Source organism: Fusarium sambucinum, chromosome III (genome assembly GCF_050947815.1).
Source record: "Fusarium sambucinum isolate potato_lamoka chromosome III, whole genome shotgun sequence".
NCBI classification, from domain to species: Eukaryota; Fungi; Ascomycota; class Sordariomycetes; order Hypocreales; family Nectriaceae; genus Fusarium; species Fusarium sambucinum.
In genome coordinates, this window is record NC_139292.1 from 3,341,500 (window position 1) to 3,361,951 (window position 20,452).

At 48.9% G+C, this 20,452-nt stretch overlaps 8 protein-coding genes across 8 annotated transcripts; 7 read left to right on the forward strand and 1 right to left on the reverse strand.

The window, feature by feature from the left end:
• Nucleotides 1–905: 905 nt before the first annotated feature.
• Nucleotides 906–3,226, forward strand: FSST1_011274 (uncharacterized protein; the record flags this gene model as incomplete). Its single annotated transcript, XM_083234390.1, has 5 exons — nt 906–1,214; nt 1,273–1,300; nt 1,361–2,016; nt 2,069–2,868; nt 2,935–3,226. The coding sequence occupies 5 exons, from the start codon at nt 906–908 to the stop codon at nt 3,224–3,226; spliced, it is 2,085 nt and encodes a 694-aa protein (XP_083080970.1).
• A 477-nt stretch (nt 3,227–3,703) lies between these two features.
• Nucleotides 3,704–5,242, reverse strand: FSST1_011275 (Mob1/phocein; the record flags this gene model as incomplete). The annotated part of the gene is made up of 1 exon (XM_083234391.1): nt 3,704–5,242. The coding sequence occupies one exon, from the start codon at nt 5,240–5,242 to the stop codon at nt 3,704–3,706; it is 1,539 nt and encodes a 512-aa protein (XP_083080971.1).
• Nucleotides 5,243–5,667: 425 nt separating this feature from the next.
• On the forward strand, nt 5,668–7,025 carry FSST1_011276 (CobW/HypB/UreG, nucleotide-binding domain-containing protein; the record flags this gene model as incomplete). Its single annotated transcript, XM_083234392.1, has 6 exons — nt 5,668–5,767; nt 5,814–5,897; nt 5,947–5,958; nt 6,008–6,104; nt 6,152–6,647; nt 6,705–7,025. 6 exons carry the CDS (start codon nt 5,668–5,670, stop codon nt 7,023–7,025), a joined length of 1,110 nt encoding a protein of 369 aa, XP_083080972.1.
• Nucleotides 7,026–7,942: 917 nt separating this feature from the next.
• Nucleotides 7,943–9,742, forward strand: FSST1_011277 (NOT2/NOT3/NOT5 family protein; the record flags this gene model as incomplete). Its single annotated transcript, XM_083234393.1, has 6 exons — nt 7,943–8,024; nt 8,122–8,805; nt 8,857–9,169; nt 9,218–9,427; nt 9,484–9,625; nt 9,677–9,742. The coding sequence occupies 6 exons, from the start codon at nt 7,943–7,945 to the stop codon at nt 9,740–9,742; spliced, it is 1,497 nt and encodes a 498-aa protein (XP_083080973.1).
• Nucleotides 9,743–10,385: 643 nt separating this feature from the next.
• FSST1_011278 (CUE domain-containing protein) lies at nt 10,386–11,028 on the forward strand (the record flags this gene model as incomplete). The annotated part of the gene is made up of 2 exons (XM_083234394.1): nt 10,386–10,655; nt 10,726–11,028. The coding sequence occupies 2 exons, from the start codon at nt 10,386–10,388 to the stop codon at nt 11,026–11,028; spliced, it is 573 nt and encodes a 190-aa protein (XP_083080974.1).
• Nucleotides 11,029–12,846: 1,818 nt separating this feature from the next.
• FSST1_011279 (J domain-containing protein) lies at nt 12,847–15,674 on the forward strand (the record flags this gene model as incomplete). The annotated part of the gene is made up of 3 exons (XM_083234395.1): nt 12,847–12,934; nt 12,987–13,979; nt 14,035–15,674. 3 exons carry the CDS (start codon nt 12,847–12,849, stop codon nt 15,672–15,674), a joined length of 2,721 nt encoding a protein of 906 aa, XP_083080975.1.
• Nucleotides 15,675–16,980: 1,306 nt separating this feature from the next.
• Nucleotides 16,981–17,610, forward strand: FSST1_011280 (uncharacterized protein; the record flags this gene model as incomplete). The annotated part of the gene is made up of 4 exons (XM_083234396.1): nt 16,981–17,061; nt 17,106–17,295; nt 17,353–17,463; nt 17,513–17,610. The coding sequence occupies 4 exons, from the start codon at nt 16,981–16,983 to the stop codon at nt 17,608–17,610; spliced, it is 480 nt and encodes a 159-aa protein (XP_083080976.1).
• Nucleotides 17,611–18,313: 703 nt separating this feature from the next.
• Nucleotides 18,314–20,151, forward strand: FSST1_011281 (uncharacterized protein; the record flags this gene model as incomplete). Its single annotated transcript, XM_083234397.1, has 6 exons — nt 18,314–18,713; nt 18,759–18,928; nt 18,975–19,014; nt 19,063–19,220; nt 19,268–19,786; nt 19,840–20,151. 6 exons carry the CDS (start codon nt 18,314–18,316, stop codon nt 20,149–20,151), a joined length of 1,599 nt encoding a protein of 532 aa, XP_083080977.1.
• Between the last annotated feature and the right edge of the window lie 301 nt (nt 20,152–20,452).

Sequence of the window (20,452 nt, forward strand, 5' to 3'; positions counted from 1 at the left end):
CGGACCTTTCATTGATCAGCGATTTGACGCCCCGTCAGGCTTGCATACGACAGGATCCCTTTCTCAGGGCCCAAGGATAGCTCCCATCTTCACCCACAGGGGCTCAGCCAACTGCATAGCCAATCCACTTCAAGTCAACACATCCCCGCTGTTACCGTTGTCAAGACGCCCCCCTACGTGGATCTGAAGACCAGTTATCAATTTAATGTCCTGCTGCTAAAGGGTACTGACTACCTGCATCGATCAATCTCTCCTCCCTGTCTCTAATGATAGTGCCCCTCTATTCTCAAGCTGGCGGTACATGTGTACATGCCCTTGCTCATTATTGAAGACCCTTCCCACAATACAACTATCTCAGGTCTCCCTCGCTATTAACCAGAGCAGATCTTACAAAAACTTCATCCAGCAAGTACGATAGCCTGCAGGATCGCTCTGGCGAATGATTGATAAGAACCGACAACAAGCTAATTCTGCCGTCCTTGTTACTATTCTCCTCTTTCAAGAACCCCTTTAAGGCTTTGGAAGCCACTGACATTATCTTTTTACGCATTTCGCTGTTTTCTCCAACTTCGAAGAACAAGCCAAGTTCAGTCGCCGAGTCACTCCTAGAACACTAGTTTCCTTACTCGGCAGAACATTCCATTAAATTTCTTCCATAATCTCACCAAACTGGAGTTGGCTCATCGATTGTCGACCATCAATACTTATTGCTTTGTCGGAACGACTTTCAGGAAATCGGGGAAGGACTCGCTCTGTACGGTTTGCGCCTCCCGAGTCTTGCGGACCCTTGTCATTCAGTAAACATTTGTCTTGAAAGCATGCAAGCCACGACTTATTGAAACACTTCCAACTCCAGCTATCTTGAAGCTTCGAGTGACTCCAGCTTCACCGGCTGACATTTCACAATGGGAGACTATTATCATCACTTCCTATCGTCGATGTCTGGGGCAGGGGTGAATCCGACGACATCCCCTGAAGAGATGCTCGACCCGCGAATGCATGGTACACCGATGCACATGATGCCCGCCACAATACCCGGGCCATACCAGCAGCTTGGGTACTTTACTGGATTTCCTGATCCGATGATGTTTAACCCAGGTAAATCACAGAAGTCCCGTCGAAAATCGGCAGCCGGCACACCCGCGGCAGTTGATCAAGTCAAACACCGGCGGACTCGTTCTGGCTGCTTCATGTGCCGAAGCCGAAGAGTCAAGGTATGTGCCCGATAATGAGCTTTTATCATGTGCTTTAAACCGTGTCTAATTCACTTAGTGTGACGAAAACAGGCCAATTTGCGAACGTGGGTGCAGAACTGAACTACTTGTTGATTGTATGAAACTAATATGCTGACGCTACCCAGGTTGTAAAAAGGGAAATCGAGAATGCGTTTACCCCGATCCTCCATCTTCAAAAGGCTCAGCAGGGCCGAGTGGGAAAATAAAAGATCTGACTGCATCTGCTCAACAAACCAGCCCTTCTTCGTCAAAGTCAGAAGATGATGAGGATGCCGAACAAGACAAAAAGCTCGAGACGATTGTGGACGAAGATGAGGAGACAGAAGGCCACATAAGGTCTCCAGAGTTTTCTATACAATCGAAGAGCGCTTCCCCTTCTACCACAACAGCTACCCCAAGTAGTCTGGCAACTGCGTATCCCTCTTCTGACTTCCCTACCAACCTCGGAGAAACCGACTGGTCATACCTTCCACCACAGTATCAGCAAGGCCTCTCTTTCTTTGTGGAAAACCTCAACCACTTTAACTATTGTATACCGCTTGACTCGGACCAATTTTTCACAACAATATTACCCAACATGGCTACCCGTCACGAACCGTTGCTGAACGCAGTAGTGGGTTTCTCAGCATATCACTCCACGCTTCAAAATCCGCAGGGGAAGCTCCAAGATTTTTTACAATACTACAACAAAAGCGTAACGCAGTTGCTCGGTCTACTACAACGAAAGGAGAAGCCCAACATTGCCACTCTCTTGACGATCCTACAGCTAGCTACTATTGAAGTATGTTCCTATCGATCCCTACGCTTCGCTATTTGCTAATTATACTGGGTAGGAGTACTTTGGCGATTGGGTCAATCTCATGGGACATCAGAAAGCTGCTTTTGGAATATTAACGAGCATTTTCACACCACAAACTATAATGCGAACTCCTGTGGGACGTATGTGCCTTAGCTGGTACGCCCGGTTCGACAATTTTGTTGCCTTGATGGGAGGTTTCCCTACCGACCTACCACGAGAATGGTTTCAGGCTATGCTGGATTTCTATAAGGAAGGAGTCATTGCCAACCCAGACGAAATACACTGGAGAATCGATGAATGGTCCGCTCAGCTCCGTCTTATCTCCTACGACATGTCCATCTTATTCGCGCGAGGCAGCAGAGGCCAGATATCTCCCGAAGACTTTGTCAAAGAACATGACCTGATCAACCAACGACTAATAGACTGGAAAGAGAATAGGGACCCTGCTCTTCAGGACCCGAAATACCTTGTTCGAGATTTCCCCTCTCCCGAAACACTCGACCCGGAGGATTTTGTGAACCCCTACACGGTTGGAATACTCTATGAACGTCCGCTGTTTGATGTTACGGTTCTATGTGCGGAGTGGAATAGCATCATGATAATGCATAAATGCCAATCCTCGGGAACGATGCCAGATCAACTATTCGCGGATCTAAATCGCCATGCCTACAGAACCTGCCAATATTTCGAAACACTGGAATTCTGGCCTTCCACCCCCAGAGGCGTCCTAGTTTTGATTCAAGCTTGCATCGCTATTGCAGCTCTTTTCTGCCCTCAGGATGCACGGCACCACATGTGGTTTCGTAGGAAGTTTGCTTTACTAGAAACAATGGGGTAAGAGCATGCCTACTTTATGGGTGGTAGAAACGGTTGGAGAAGGGAATGCTAATTTTGACATAGATATATTCACCCTTTACCTTTGCGTACCAAAATGGCCGAGATGTTCCGAGAACCTTCTTGCGTACAATGGTGGCTCCCAAACGGGGAGGGATTTAGTCCAGTATTACGAGAAATTCGAAACTTTGCGGACGAGCGTAATGCGGCAGCTGTCACAGCACAGCAGGAGAGTCTTCGCGAGGTGCGGCATATCTTTGCGAAGATGACGTTGATGGACGACGCCAATGCGCCGTCGAGTTCTGGCCCAGAATCTAGTTCCCAAGCAGGGGCAGGCCCAGCCGCAAGAAGTGGATGAAGGCTTTGTCGAGAAATACAATGCCGCGCAGCGAATAAGCGCCTGGATCTTGTGTAGTAAAGGTGGGATTTGAAGAATATGCAATATTTATCACACAGGTTTGTGGATGGCAACAGCATTCTTCTGGGCAACGAAAGACAAGCTTAGACAGGAAGACGATGGATACTACGGTAATAAATGAGGTAGATTTTGATCAAGAAATGATCTACGGGAAACTCATATAGATGGTTGGATCAAGAAACAAAAAAGGGGGAAAGGAGAAAACACATCTTTGGACGATGTAAGCGGGATCTTTTTGGGAAGATCAAATATCACACTTGAAATTGCAAGTGTTGACCTAGAGCTGTCATAACTTGATGTGCAAATCTGAGTTTGGCACTAGGTGTATTATTAGATAGATACATTATATACTACAAACTGCCATGTCCCGATAGGAGAGATGAGCTGAACGAACGTGACTTCTCATCTTCTCATACATCATTTCTCATCCTTTTTATTTTCGCTTGTAGGCTTCGTGTCTGTGGCTTCCGCTTCGTCTTCAGAGGGTTTGATCTCGGTATCGGGCGTGGTGTCAGCGGTATTTGCGGTCGAATCTTCAGTAGATTCTGGTGAATCTGTGGAGATCTCTTGGAGCGACTCTTCCTGTGGGTCACTTTTTTCTTTGGCTTCCTTGGGCTCAACTGGGTCAGGTGTTGGCTCGGGTTCATTATTTTGAGTGTCTTTATCGTCGGTGGGATCTGTTTCAGATGCGTCTCCGACAATTGTTTGGTCAGCATCCTCGTCCCCTTCGTCCTCGATTTCGTCCCCTTCAGAATGAGGATCATGGGCTTTGGACTCGGTCTCGCGCATAACTGATTGTTCAACAATAACAGGGACCTCGGCGACCTCTGGCTCCTCTTCCACTGGGGAGGGTGCGGTGAGGTGCATATTTTTGAGCTTCCTCGAAACCCCATCTGCGTCCTCCTCTTCTGCTTCAATTACAGTTGTTACGGCACTCCCCGTTGAAGGGCTGCTTCGAATGTGTCGGCGAGTGTTTGTTCTTGTGGGATGCATATTATCCTCCTCGGCAGGAGGACCTCGTTGTTGAGATGAGGGCTTGAGGATAGTGGGTGGGGGCTGCGCAGCCTCCTGTTCGACATGGGGTGCCTCGAGTCCTTCTGCTTCAGGGGGCAACTTGTAGTTCTCAGCGGGCAGCAGGTCGTACAAATCGCATACCATCTTGAAAAAGACGTAAAGCCCTGTTTCCCCTTCGACAGACCAGAAAACACCCCGATGCTGGAACCAGGCGTGCGCAAATATGCGATGCAGCCGGCGGAACACATTGACGAGATTCTTTACGCCAACGTTCTTACTATGGTTGTCGTTGTGAACAACAAACCGGCTGGGGAAGATCTTCTGGTCGGTTACAACGTTGGCAGCCCAGTCCAGAGTATGACAACAGTAGTCGATGGCGCAGCAACTCTTGGGTTGCTCATGCACAGCACAAAGGAACTGCCATTCGGAAGCGCGCATCTCAGGGCATGTGTTCGCACTGCATGGTGGGGTGTCGAAGAGGAAGCCAACGATCAATGAATTGCACTTTGAGATGAGGAAGCGGCAGAGCTCATAGAGCCAGATGGTTCGGTCGACACCGCTGGGAGGGGTTGCAAGCTGCAATGCGGTTTCGCGAGTAATCGGTCGAGTGTTGGAGGCGGTATGGTAGCAATGGAGGGCAGCCAAATGTTCTTGAAGTTGAAAGGCAGAGTCGAGCTGGGTCATGTTAGCTTGTAGCTCATGATATGTTAATAATGGCACAAGTACCTCATGTAAGGGTATCAAGGGAGGGCCGGCTGCCATATCTGCAGCTTTAGTTCCTGGATGTATCCGCCGCCTAGAGCTAGCTTCAAGCTGTGTCTGCTCATGAGGTGTTGTCTGAAGACTGGCTGCCGGGCCACCGGACGGAGACATGGGCGCCATCTGAATCTCGGCCGCAGGCGGAGGGCTTGGCAGCCTTGGTGAGCTCGGTGCTAGCGACATTATAGGTAGGATATCAGCTTTGTATGGAAAATCGCAATGTTGAAAGTCGAGATATGTTTCTGGCGAAAGCTGGGCGCCTAATTCCACACAAGGCTGCGCTGGGTTGACAAGTGGCTGGACAGGGCTAAGCTGGGGGAGTCTATAGTGGAGATTCGATACATGCATAACAGCACGGGGAGAAGCCAAATGCAGCTAAAGGGGGACCGTGCAACTTACACGCATCTAAGTGCTCCATCACTTCTACAAGAACATGATTTAGGAAGAGAAGGGTGGGTATCTAGTACCTACGTAGTACAAACGTGAAGCTGTATAGAGCATTTCCTTGCAACCCCGAGAAGCCAACGTTATACCGTGGACGGTAAATACCTCTCAACGTTACTTCAAACTCAGAATAAATTTAACGGCCAGTCCGTCACCCTGCAGCAATGGATTTTGATGATGATGCCCCACCAGAGTTGGTCGATACAACCGCAAACGACGTGGATGAAGAGATCACAGTCAAAGTCCCTATCACCATTGTGACAGGTATTCCCGCCGATCTATTTGAAAACACAGGTCTAACAAATGATAGGTTATCTCGGTGCTGGTAAAACAACATTGCTGAATTACATCCTCACAGCCCAGCATGGCAAAAAGATCGCCGTCATCATGAATGGTTGGGAAAATTCATGACTTTTCGATAAATAATTACTAACTTGAGACAGAATTTGGCGACTGTAAGTTTCTCGAAGAAGATTGAGTTTTCTTTTCTAAGTGGCACTGTAGCGCTCGATATCGAGAAGTCCCTTACTGTGAACAAGGGTGATGAGCAAGTAGAGGAGTGGTTGGAAGTCGGTAACGGCTGCATCTGCTGCTCTGTCAAGTACGTCGTGCACAAACCAAAGTTTCTACAGTGCTAAATTATGTCAGGGATACTGGAGTCAATGCTATCGAATCTTTGATGTCAAAGAAGGGAGCTTTTGATTACATCCTTCTCGAAACCACTGGACTAGCTGATCCTGGTAACCTGGCACCTCTCTTCTGGGTAGATGATGGACTCGGAAGTACTATTTACCTCGACGGCATCGTCACCCTGGTTGATGCAAAGAACATTTTGCGCAGTCTAGATGACCCAAACGGTATTGTCGAGGGGCACGACCACGATGACCATGGCCCTGTCATGACAACCGCTCACGTCCAAATTTCTCATGCGGACGTGATTGTGATCAACAAGGCCGATATGGTATCCGAAACGGAACTCAACCAGGTCAAGGAGAGAATCCAATCAATCAATGGCCTAGCCAAGATCCATGTGACTGAGAGGAGTGTAGTCCCCCAGCTAGAGGGATTCCTGCTCGATTTGCATGCATATGACCAGTTCAATGAATCAGATGCTAGTGCCAAGGGACACAGCCATCTTGATCCTGTAAGTTTCCGGCCGAGGAGTCATAATATGCAAGCAAGCAGGCCGCTAACCGTCTAGACCATCTCGACCGTCACTATTCCTGTCGGTCGCCTTGAACCGGAACAGCTGGACACTGTTGACCGCTGGCTACGATCAGTTCTGTGGGACAGCAAACTGCCCGAAGCGGAAGGGGAGGGCGATTTTGAAATTCACCGCTCAAAGGGACGTCTTGTGTTTGCCAATGGCGAGGTCAAGATGCTGCAGGGGGTGAGGGAAGTTTTTGAGATAAATGACGGGCCATTGGGGGACGAGACACCAAAGGAGGGCAAGATCATTCTGATTGGAAGAAATGTTGGAGGCGTTAGATTTGAAGACAGTTTCAAACAAGCCGTCAAATGATGTGTTGAATACACAAATATACTACGGAGGCTATTGAAGAACCAGCCCATCTTTAGAGCGAATGTTGAAGTTGATGTCACAACTGTACCTTTGTTTATGGCATAGAGTGATCATTTTGCGATGGGGGCATAAAATAAACATCGATTCAAGGAGTAGATTAGATGCTGAGTCCTTTATAATTCACACAATCCCTAGTGTTTGTTCACGTTTATCCGTTGTTTGTGCATGATGCATTTTAGACATTATTGGTGTTTGCCATGATGTCGGGGTGTACCCACTTATTCCCGCTCACGGATCATCATCCATCCACCTTGCCAAAGTACCGGCCAGCCTTCTCCAACACAGCAACAGAACAAGGCCAGGCTCAGCCCTGAAAGCAACCGATCGCATCGACAAACATCCTTACCTTTTTGTCTCCCTCGGCACAAAAAGGCATCGACGTCGCACCGACCGAATAACTTTGCTACGAAATATCCATTTTGCAACATCGTACCGCGCTTCACCTTAGCTTAGTCGCTCGCGACAAACCTCTACTATGAATAGGCCAGGTAGGACGCACCCCCACGACCTTATTCTTCCAGCAGCCTTCAGACCCCGCGCTGCAAGCGAAATCTCCCAATCTTTGTCACCCTCCATGCTTCCGAGATATCACTGCACCGTGAGAAACATGTGCGCCAGCATACGCATTCGCGAGCTCCACGACTCCCTTGACGACCTTCAACCCCTCCGCCGACCTCAATGACCCTGTCCATGTGCCGTCAGGGTTGCCTCAATGGACCCGAATGTGGATCAGGATCAGATCGGGGGATATTGAAGATGTTGCTATAACAAAAGCAGAACAGTCAGGCAAGCATTGGCAGAATAAACGCTGACCATGTCGTCGAATCGCAGGGGCATTGCCACAGACACTCCGCGGGATGCCTGGTGGATTTGGAGGTCAACAACAACCTCAACAGCCAGGACGAGCAGGAACGAATCGATTACCGAACGGAAAACTAGGTACGCTGTACCGAGATGATTGCGATTTATGCGCTGTGCTGTGTTGGCTGGGTTGCATCAACGACGGGCTTAGGCTAATATTGGCGAACAAATATAGGAAACAACAATTCTGGTTGGGCTTTCGGAGGGGTTCCAATGGCAGGAGCAGGACCCCAGAATGCGGGACGTCAACTCGGCGGAAACGTGAGCTTTGCGCAAAGCTTGACAGGTTCCCAACCGTCAACATCTCTTGACTTGTCGTACGTATATCTGACTGCGGTTCATGCCGGAGGAGCCAAGACACTCCTTCGGGCATTGGATTGTTTCAAATTCCGAGCCCTTGGTAAGACGCGCTTGCTGACGCTGCCTAGCGAATTCCCATCATTATCGAACAACGCCCAAATGTCCAACGCCAACCAGTCATCTATGTGGTCGACTGCTGGATCGCGAAACTTGGGCGGGCCCATCCAACGAAACCAAGCTACTCCCCAGCAAGGCGGCCAGGATGACATGTTCAGTCCCACCTCATCAAGAGTGCCAGGCGGATTCAGGTTCGGTAACCAAGGCAACATTGGACAACAACCTCAACCCAGCAGCGTTGACGATTTCCCACCACTCAACCAAACCTCGAATGGCGAGCTGGGATCAGATAGGACGGCGAACTTGATGTCTTCTCTAGGTTTTGGATCTCAAGTCGGCCCTGGGCCTTCAACAAGCAATAGGGGGAATGGTCTTTTGAATGCATTGTCGGCTAACAGTCTGGCCAATGAAGTGAGATCACCGCCTGGTATTGGAGCTCCTGGTATGTTCATCGCCATGTTGCCTCGACATACGAAAGTACTAACTCATCCAGGCTCGTCAAGACCACAAGATGGTAAACCCCCTGGCTTGGAAGAAGACCCTCGGCAAAAGTCGGCCAGAGAGGACGGTCCTACCGATGCTGCTTCTCCTGCCGCAGCATTCAACAACAATCCTGCATCTCTGAAGGCGAAAGACGATCAAGAACCCCATGGCTCTGAGATCATTGACCCCCTGGCCGGTATGCCTGCAGTGGACAAGTGGGGGATTAAGGGTCTGCAGACGTTAATGCATAACTACCCCGACTACCACGCCATGGTCGTCGGCATGGACCCTTCCTCGTTGGGACTTGACATAAGTTCTCCAGAGTAAGCGTGCTGACTTGAGACTGTAAACTTCAACTAAAATGTTTACAGGTTGTTTTCTACACAAAACTACTCGCTTTTTGACGACTCACCTCCCCGGGTACCGCTTGCTAATGGCAAATTTCGATTGCCGGATTGTTACAATGTGACAAATGTGCAGCCAATCGAGAGCAAAATTGGTAGCTTCAACGAGGAGACTCTATTTTGGATCTTTTACAGTTGCACAGCAGATGTAAAGCAGCAAATGGCCGCGGTCGAACTGTAAGACAGTATACTCCATATTCAGCCTGTTGTATTATTTACTGACTCTGTGCTAGACATTCGAGAAACTGGAGATGGCACAGAAAAATGGAAATCTGGCTGACCAAAGATGAGCATATGACTCCTCAAATACTGAGCCCCAACCACGAGCGAGGTTTCTATATAGTCTGGGACCCAAACAACTGGCGAAAAGATCGCGTAAGTTGGCTCGCTAGATTTGTTCACTGACAGAAACTAACAAACGAACAGAAGGAGTTCACGCTGCACTATGGCGACCTAGATACAACATTGAACCAGGCGCAAGTCGGACCATGAAGGGGTGTGCTGCCCTGTCTGAAGACAATTTTCTTAGGTGAGGGGGCATGGTGATTGATACGTATGAAACGTACGGATGGGCGTTATGGCATCAAGACAGGGCAACGGCTTCTGTTTCTCGTGGGGATGGGATCGGACCTGGTTATGAATGAACGCTCTTCCATTACTGAGGGATGGCTTATCGCCTGGTTATAGGACTGTCGTGTCAATGAACGATGCTTTTCAGTTCTGTGCAAGATATTTCTGTCCGCCGTGATATAATTTGTGTTGTTTGATTCTTGTAGAAAACAGTCAAGCTCGATTCATGAATAATCTACTTCGCTGGCTGTTTTTGTTCAAGTTGAATGTGTCGTCGGAGGGATTAGCCGAGGATTTCCCACATGTGATTTCAAGGTAGCAATCGGAAGAGCTAGAATCGCCTTGCCCCATCAAGTGGTGGGTATTGGCGTAAGTAACGCTCATTACGTGCACCTGGCCCACGATCGAGGTCTCTATCTGACATAGTTCCTCAACATACAACTAAACATAATACTTCTATCCATCGTCATTTTGGTTCGACCCTTGGGCGATCGCCTCCCTCGACTGATTTTCTAGTCACAATCTGCAGCGAAAAGTTTCCCCTTATCTCATACGCGATACCATCATGTCGGACGACCAAATCTCGCTGCCATATCTACTGGTCATCCTGGCCATCTCCGGCCTGGTGATAAGATACATGTTCTTTGCAGCACCCTCGCCGCCTCGGCCTGCGCGATCCCCCGAGGCATTCCTCCGATCGAGAGAAATTGCAGTTGAGAGAATACAGCAGATGTTTCCGCAGACGGACAGGCGAAGCATTCTCTGGGATCTGCAGCGCAATGGTGGAAACATCCAGACCACGACAGAGCGCATACTCTCAGGCCGACTGGACACGGTATGCCGAATATCCCTCTGCTTTCATGTATAGAAAAGACCTTTTGCTGACGGTATTACCAAACGTTTAGCCCCCAGTTACCTTCCAGCCCCCACCACCTCCCGGCCAGGCCGCAACAAGCGGAAGCGCAGCTACGGCGCCTCGACAACCTGAGAAGCCAGCTCAGCCAGATCTCATCACGCGATACAACCTCAAGAGCAAGCTGGATACTGTATCGCAGGAGGACCAGGACACAAAAGGAAAGGGTTGGAGCTCGAACAAGGATGAGCGTCAGGCTTCGTTGCAGCGCAGAAGGGACGAGATGATTCTTGCTGCACGAAGGAAGATGGAGGCCAAGCTCGCGGCCCAAAACGCGGCCCAGGGAAGTTCATAGAATTGGGTGTATTCTATTGTAGTAGGGTTACTCATGCATGTTTCCAGCGATTCAGTACTTGATTCTGTACCGGAGAATGCTTCCCATTTTCGTTTCACGATGCGAGACGCTTACATGTCGACTTTGACTGGTTACAACTAATTGAATGAAACACAAGTCTTCAGATCTACATAGATCTGCTAGGCCGTGTGTAAGCCAAACGTGGCGTCTGGTACTACTTATATGCTGATGTAGTTCGTTAAGCACCTTACTGATATGCGTTCATCCCAATTAAATGTCCAAAGTGGCATTGCAAAGACGCTGTGTAATCTTGACAAGTCAGCCGTCCACTGACTCTGGTGATAGTTCTGTCATGGCTCTATTCTTCCGAGCATTGGGGATGATGTCAGGATTGAGGAAAACATGTGGCAGTGCTGGCGTGGCTTCTGTGGCAGTGCTCTCAACCACATCGCCAGTTAGGAGTCTAGGAGTCTCTCTTCTTTACCTGTCGAGTGCACTGGATAGGAGAATTTGCGTTGCTTGCTTGGAAAATCCATTTATTGAACGGCTGAGAATTAGTTTACAACCGGAAAGCCATCTCTGTAATTGGCAATTTACCTTCTTTTTTAGCGTTCATTGTTGAAGTGAACAACAATAACGGCTTCTGGTGATTGACAGTGCCGAGGTGGGGTCTGGGGTCCTCAATCTTGGTTGCTGGTGCAAAAGAAACCCCGCCACATGTTTGTTTTCTTCCACATACAACTAGACCCTGTCTATCAGTACATTTACCTGAATGGCCTGTACGTAAAGTCTTGCTGCTGGTTCCTGACAGCATTCTGTGTTGACAGGTTCCAAAATCAGAAACAAAAACTATCTACATCTTCTAGTCTGCCCCTTCATATTTTTGCTACAGAAGTGGTGCTGCGAATCATCTACTGCACTGCAATTCAGGGTCCAAAGATCGAGCAAAAGGCGAAACTTGGAGCTGAGCCACATTTATTCAACGCGGCCTCGTGGTGCTACTGGGTTCAAGGCACGCTAAGTACCACCCACCTTCAACTTCACTCATCCAAGAGAGGCGAGGGCCCCTAAATCCAAAAAGGTACAGTTCATTTCTGATCATCACCGGCGCGCCAGCTTCGTCCCTCCAACTTCCCAGTCGTTTCTACTTTTATTTACCTCTCATTGCTTCTTTTCTTGTGTAGCCGCCAGCTAACGATCTCTTTGTCCCCTCATTAGACCAGCCTTCATCTTGTCTTTGCGCATTTTGATCCTATTTCCCATCAACAGCCTTACCTTCGGAATTTGACGTCATCTTGGTGAGTTTGTCTTTTCCTTGAATCAACTTCATGCCAGTCAGTGTCGCCAATCAATATCGATCTTTTGTTGCGCATGTCCAGAGGCACAGCTACCTATGATTATCCCCGAACTCTGGGCCTATCCTTGCAATCTTGCGCGGTCACATCAAAGGTCATCTTGCTTTCTACACACGAGAATATCCTGCCGACATCTTGACAAAAGCTAGATGTCTTTGCTTCCTACAATTTATGTATGATTGTCGCTAACTTGAGACCCCACAAGTGCAGCTCGACGACCCTATACACCGATAACAATCGCTGAAACTGGAGTACAACGTCTAACAGAACCGTCAAACGGTCGCCACACGAATTCGAAGTAGACACCATTGTATACATTTGACGGCAATCTACATGATTCCTACCGGATTCTGCAGCTTTTGATAATACATATTTCATCTTCACGCCAAAGAAATTCGAGCTACAAGTACAAATTAGCCACGGTCGCTTTTGATCACCAGTCTGCTGGGGTCCTTCCATTGCGATGGGTACACCCCGAGACTACTATGCAGACTTGGAGCTGCAACCGACAGCTGACCTAACGGAGATTCGAAAACAATATCGAAAGCTTGGTATATGCGGGTGGAATTCTTCAACCTGAATGAGTGCTAACATGGACCACAGCCCTCAAGTATCATCCGGACCGCAATCCTGGACGAGAGCAAGAAGTCAATACCCAGTTCCAGATTATCCAAACGGCGCACGAAATTCTTTCCGACCCCGAACAGAAGGCCAAACATGATGCTTCCCGGGCTCGTGGTCGATACCCAGGCGCTTCGGGTGTTAAGGGCAACCCGTGGTCGAACGTAAGCGCGCAGTATCCGCCCCCCCCGCGACGCAACAACGCCAACACAAGCGCTCGAACTACGCCTTCGGGCGCACAAAGATGGCAGACTCGCTTCTCGTCAGGAGTTCCTCCAACGGCAAAGCAGTACACAGCATCAGACGCCGAGTCTAAGAAGAATGCGGCGCGAGCATTTGAGAACATGCGAAAGGGAACATCGGGAAAGTCAAATGAGCAGACACGTCCTCCTCCACCACCTCCCCCGCCTCGGACGGAATCTGCAAGGCAACGTGCAGAGGCCTCGTTCGGCGCGAGAAAGACGGGATTCCATCCTCGTACAGCGATGGGCGACGAGCCTCCTGTATCTAACAGCAACTATAGCTCGCGACCGGCATCGGAGCGATACGCTCAACCTTATGCTCAAGAAGACCCGAAACCAGTTCCTCCTCCCACTCCCCAAAGGCCTGCACCGACCCCAATGCCTGATCCCCTGAGTCAGTTTAGAGATCGAGACAGCTGGGCAGACCCTCGACAAAGCAGCCCGTATACCTCGCACGGCGGTGAAAAGACTAACCCTTTCGATGGCATTCAAATAAATCGAGCCAAGAGTACTCGTGAAACCAACCGCGAAGACCAGGATTCACTGGAAAAGGAAGCTTTCAACCGCCAACGTAGCAGTAGTGCTCCAAAAGTAGGCAAAGCTGAAGAGCCTTCGATACCTCGTGATCCCGCCGACCGTCCCAAAGCCCAAATGAAGAAGACTCGAAGTGGCTTTAAGAGCGTGCCCCTGGGGCCTAATCAACAAGCTACCGAGGTTCCTGCTACCGAAAAACGTAAGTCGTACTCGAAGGTCTCTGGAGAAGAACGAAGTTACTAACATGTCGGCAGCAGCTGAGTCGCCCGGCGGCCCCTCAATGTATGACAACTCAACTTCCAAAACTCGCCATCTCCCCACGTCGAAAAGCTTCAACAAGTGTCAGGGGTATTATGGATCTGGGTTCTACCACGGTCTTTACGAAACTCCAGCGAAGCCTAACCATCAGTCGCCTAGTGGCAGACTTAATTCACATACATTGACTGAATTTGAGCGCATACAGGGGGTGGTACTGACTAGGCTTATCAATACCAAGAATGCCGGGTCTGAAAGCCCCCCTAAGAAAGCAAAACGTCACCCCAGCAGCATAAATACTCCCAGCAGGTCGAATAGCGCTAACAATACCAACCCAAACAGTTTCAGTTTCCCTGTCAACGACGATACCTTTCGACGAAATTCACCCGACCAGCCTCCGTTCTCGAGACGAAACACTGACGATATCGATACTAGCTTTGTGGAGGAGGAGGATGCAGCAGAATGGGAATTCAGTGCTGGTGGAGCTGAGCAGGGAAGTCCAGCGAAGCATAGAAAGGGCCGTCGATCGCCTGGGAAGCGTCCTACGACGAGCGGCAAGAGTACCCCCAGTTTCGTTTCTGACTCTGAACGACCTGATTCTACTAAACCCGAATCAGCTTTCAATCCTGACAGTTGGGAATTTGGGCCCCATACTTTTGTTCCCCAGCCAGCCAAATCCGTCTCACCTACGCGATTGTCTCGCACAAATTCGAGAAAGCCCAAGGCTTCTAGAAAGCCCAACTATACGAATGTTGTGGACGACAGCAGCAGTGAAGATGAAGTTCTTGAATGGCGCGGTCGCAAGGTACAAGACGAGCCACCTGCAGCTGAGAGTCCCCAGGCGATGGATATAGATACTCCTCCTGTGTCGAACTCGATCCCACCACCTCGCCCTCCCAAAATTCCGTCTCCCCAACCACCCCAGACTACACCTTCGCCTCAGCCTGCTGAAACGAACCAGGCTCCCGGATCAACAGCTTCTCATACTGCCAGAGACATCTATGTCGAGCCGTCGAGACCAGAATGGCGGGAGGCCAACGCAGATAACGCCAGTGGTGTCGAGAGTCGAGTGGAAAGTCCAAGGAAGCCGGTTAACCCGAACAATGTAGGATCAGAGGACTGCGAGGAGTTCATCGCCAGTTTTGCTGATCTGAGAAACGTGGCCCCATTCACTCAGCAGAGTTCAGGCCTCAAGTCTCTCTCCGATTTGAAGGACAATCTGCCTTTCGAAAGCAAGGCTGCGCCACAAATCCCGATCAAGCTACCAGCGGTCCATCCATTGATCTTTCCAAATGCGCCTACTGCTCCTCAAATTCCGTCTGCTGTGATGGCCAGTGGAATACAACCAAGTGCGCAATCCTGGGAAACATATGTTAAGGAATTTGAGGATTACATGAAGCAGTGGGATGCGTTCAACGCTCAAGTTGTGGATCATTTTGCTACACGAAAATCTCACATTGCTCGTACAAGAGCAGAGAAGGGGTATTCATTCTTGGAGAATCGGGGCGATGACGACATTCAGGAGTATTACAACTGGCTCGAACAGGATATGGATGTCCGCCAACGCTGGACCGCCGCCTGCGAAGAACATGAACGGCGGTTCCGAGAGTTCATGGCGTTTCGGATGAAGATGAAGTAATCACCAATTTTGGGGTGGAGTATAAAGAAATGGGATGGGATTCGACTGGAGTCAGACTCGACATGGGTTACTGGAAAGACTTGCTGTTGACTGTCAGCGATTGCATGCATAGTGTCGTACAGAGCGGTTTATAATATTTCTGCCGGGATTCTACAAGATTACGAAGAAAAGCGGTTTAGGATTTGGACAGTTATAGGAGCTACGCAGTCGTACAATGCATGGAGCGAGCGATTGCGTTTGATACCGATTCTGTTTTTAGGAAGTTGCAATTTGGCGATTCGCATCGTGGGCGTTGTCGCTATGACCAACTGAGGCTTCGCTGGCATCAGCTTGGAAGGATACGGTCTTTGGAGTTGGAAGTCCAAGACGAGTGTATGATGGCACGGGCTAATAGTACATAGAAATAGACGAGCGATATCCCACTACGTGTGCTGGGGTGACTAGGGAATGCCAATCCGTGCATAGTAGCTTCGTTTCTCCGGGGCGGCTTGAGCTATTCACTTGCTCTGCGAACATGTGTGATTCACTGCACATATTTAGGTAATTAAAACTGTATTCAATGCAGAGAAGATACATTGCACCCGGATCCCTCTTCGTTTCCCCCACATCCTTCATGTTGCATCCTGCTATCCTGATTTACCCCTGAACGCCCCGAGAAACCAACTTTTTACAGCCACTTCGCATTTGTGTCTAGCAAAACTTCCATCTGATACCTTCCTTTCATTATAAGTGGCCACTATTCACCGAAATCATTTACAAGTGAGTACCGTACTTTCCTCGTCTGCTTCTCCTGAGTTTCCATCCACTCTACGGGTGATTTCATTCACCAAGCGTGACATCCCCTCCCCTCACAATCCTGTATGATCTTGATTGCTATGCCGTTTGCCTCTAGCATGCAGGCTTGAAAATTAACCGACTGCAGCACCTCGTGATATTTTTGCAAGTGGCTAAACGTGAATGTATCGCGGGGTTAAGACTATTACTGACCCAGACCTTCAGCATCGCAGTGCTTAGAGAGAGGGGTATCACTCATGATTCACACATCTTCCATGTTTGCTGCCTGGTAATTTTCTCCCTCCTCACTCATCCTTATTCTCTTTCACCCTTTCTCTCTCTCATCCCTCCTCAATCATCCTTTCTCTCACGCTGCTTTCTTCATCGTCACTCATCCTTACTCAACACATCTAAAAATTATCCTTAGGTGCCTGACGTTATCTGGAAACATCATCATCTCTCATATCTATTCTATCTTCCTCATCTCGAGTTAAGAGTGTGCCTCACCGCCTTTGACACTATCAACGTCACGATGTCGGACATTTCAACTCCCAAGACTAACGCCTGGACTGATGAGGCTAAGGTAAGTTGCCCCTACATCTTTCATTCATCTGTGACACCCTTTATTGGCTGGTGCTGACTGCGATACCTACCTAGAATGAGCTTCTTCTCCGCATTGTCGCTCAGCTGAAGCCCGAGGGCAAGTCCATCAACTGGAACGAGATCACCATGGAAGGCCGCACCATGAAGAGCCTCCAGAACCAGTGGACCGCTTTCAACAAGAAAATCGATGCTCTCAAGCAGCAGGCCGCCGATGCTCCTTCGCCTCCTGCAAAGAAGACTCCTGGTATGATATCTCATTTCTCGCGACCTTAACAGGGAGAGCTGACACACAGACTCATAGGTCGCAAGCGCGGTCCCAAGCCCAAGACCCCCAAGATGGCCGGGTCCGATGAGGATGACGATGACTGTGGAAGTCCCAAGAAGTCTACCCCTCGTAAGCGCCGAGCTCCCAGTATGTTTGCGGTTTTGAACACCCGAAGCACTTTACTGACAAGAAGCAGAAGCCGAAATTGATGATGAAGCTTCTACCAAGGCCATCAAGATGGAACTCAACGAGACCATCAAGGCAGAGGACGGAGAATTTGACTATGAAGTCTAAATCACCAGCCAACTCATACCAGGCTAGAGGCAATGCCTTCTTGAGAAGACTGGAAGTGTGGTGATTATTTTGGAAGGAAAGTCCGAGATGCAACGGCTTAGGCCATGAAATGAGCATAGAATTCTCGTATCATCTCTTCTCTAGGGACATTTGTGCAGATGCTGCACATGAAATGAGTTTTGGAAGTCTGGTAGGCAGGTCAAGTAAGGAGGCTTAACCAGCATATACTTAGCTAAAATGAAACATGACCAGCCTTGAGATTATGCGTGACCTTGTTGCTGAATTTTTTTGAATTGGAGACGAGTCTACGAGAGAGATCCCGAAATTTTGAGCTTCTTGAGAGCTTCTTGAGACTGTTGTCACCATGACCTTTACTTCAATCTCATCTACCGTCAAGTCTACCTCTGAGGATTGCCTTGTTTGGAAGTTGATCGGAAGCGATCCGACTGTGGGGGTTCATGGCTTAGCTTGATCGGAATCACGGAGTCCGATAAAGAAAAGTAGGCCTGTAACTGGCCATTGACGACTCCTAACAACAGCCATTCGATGCATTTATTAGACTAAAATCATGCCATGTTACGGTACTGTTTATAACATTTTAATTTACAAATACTAAATGTTTCTCTTTTCTTAGTTTTTAATTTGATTGTTCTCTATTATCTCTTGTTATCCAGGATCATTTTCACACCGCCGCTATTTTACCATGACCACCGATGTAGGAGACGAAGAAAGAGCACATTTGCTTGCTATATCACCATCATCGTCGCCATCGCCAGTAGGTGTAATAACAACGCCGTATCAACCACTAGAACAATATGACAGTATCAATCAAGGCGATGACGACAGTTCAAGCACTCACAGTTCTGAGTGGACCATCACCCAAAGCGCTCGCAGACTCTATGTATCTCACACACTCTCGACATGGAACTCGCGCGTCTTTGAATTCGGAAGTGTTCTATATCTCGCCTCTATTTTTCCAGGAACATTGATGCCTCTTGCGGTGTATTCAATGATTCGAGGTGCTGCTGCCATTGCACTATCATCTTGGGTTGGGCACTATATCGATCGCAACGACCGCCTCAAGACGGTGAGACTATCAATTGGTAAGGAATTCACGTTTAATGTGAAAAAGTAATTAACATCCGAAGTATCTCAAAGACTGGTCGTTGCCGTATCGTGTGTCATCTTTCTTGTTCTCATCAAAGTTCATACTATGCCTCATCAAGTGAGAATTGGTTTGCTTGCGGTCTCGATTCTCATGGCCTGTATTGAGAAACTGGCCGCCATAATGAACGTTGTGTCAGTCGAAAGAGACTGGGTATGCAGTCCAAATTCAATGACAGCGAAAGAAGCTCACAGAATAGGTCATCGTTGTGGCTCGCTCTGACACTGTTGCCCTCCGAAGTATATCACTCGAGGCTTGAGGCGGTAACCTTGCTAACTTCTCGATAGCGATGAACTCACAGATGAGACGGATTGACCTTGTATGTAAACTCCTCGGACCATTCTTCATAGGAATGGTAGATGGAATTTCTACGGAAGCAGCTATTCTTGTGAACTTGGTGATGAACTGCGCATCAGTTGTAATCGAGTACTTTACCATCGCTAGGGCAAGTCGTTGTGTGCTCCATCTTGAGATAAGTACTAATCCGTGCAGGTCTATCATCAGGTACCTACACTGCAGTGCCCCAAAAGTACACCACATGCCACGCCCCTCGATGATGGCAATCGCCAAAGTCCTTGGGTGTCGGTGAAGCATGGCCTAAAGAAGACGTTTGACGATCTTCGTCTCTACTTTGCCCACCCCGTCTTCTTCCCCTCTTTCGCAGTGGCCCTTCTTTACTGCACGGTTCTATCCTTTGGCGGAATTATGGTTACTTATCTTTTGTCAAGCGGATACAACTCGTCTCAAATTGCTGCAATGAGAACAATATCTGTAGCCTTCGAGGTTCTGGCTACTTGGATTGGGCCATGGCTAATGAAGAAGATTGGTCCGGTTCGTGCAGGGCTTTGGTTCCTGAGTTGGCAATTGGGATGTTTATCAATAGGCGTATCAATATTCTGGCGGTATGCCGATAACGTCCTCGTCTCAACTCTGGCACTCGTGGGCAGCTCCATGCTTAGTCGTGTCGGACTTTGGGGCGTCGATCTCTCGGCACAGGTCATCATCCAAGAGGTACGTGTGTTCACGCTTGTTGACGCGGGACTTGTTAACCATGCATGATGCAGGAAGTCGAAACGCAAAATCGAGGAGCCTTTTCTGCTGTGGAAGCCAGCTGGCAACATGTGTTCGAGATGTGTGCATACACGTCGACCATAATATTCTCGTCGCCCAGTCAGTTCCAAACCCCGACGGCGCTGAGCGTCACGGCAGTCTTGTTCGCATGGGTCCTGTACAGCCTGTTTGTGAAGAAACGACGAGGCCATCTCGTCCACTGGCCGACTTGCCTATCTGCGGAGAAGCAACAAGCAGCAGCGATAGACGGAGTGCTCGAGTCGATGCATTCAAGAAGAAGAGAGGGGCCTGGAGGGGTTGCATGATATGCATGTAGTATTGCACGAGTGGCGGTCACCTGGATCGGAAGGCAGTGTAACAACGATATAGTGAGATGACACGGGATCCTAATGCTGATGCTGATCCTGTGGGTTGGGAACAAACCACGTTTTCTTCCGTGTCTCGGACGGCAGCGGTTGCTTTTGTGTGTTTCTCTGCATAGAGCACGTAGTATGGCTTCGTGGATCGAGGAGCGAACCTTTGAGATGATGCAGTCTTGGTTGCACGAGGAGCACAGCATTGACAGAAGAAGTACAACGTTATCTTGGATGAGCGAAGAGGGTCAGC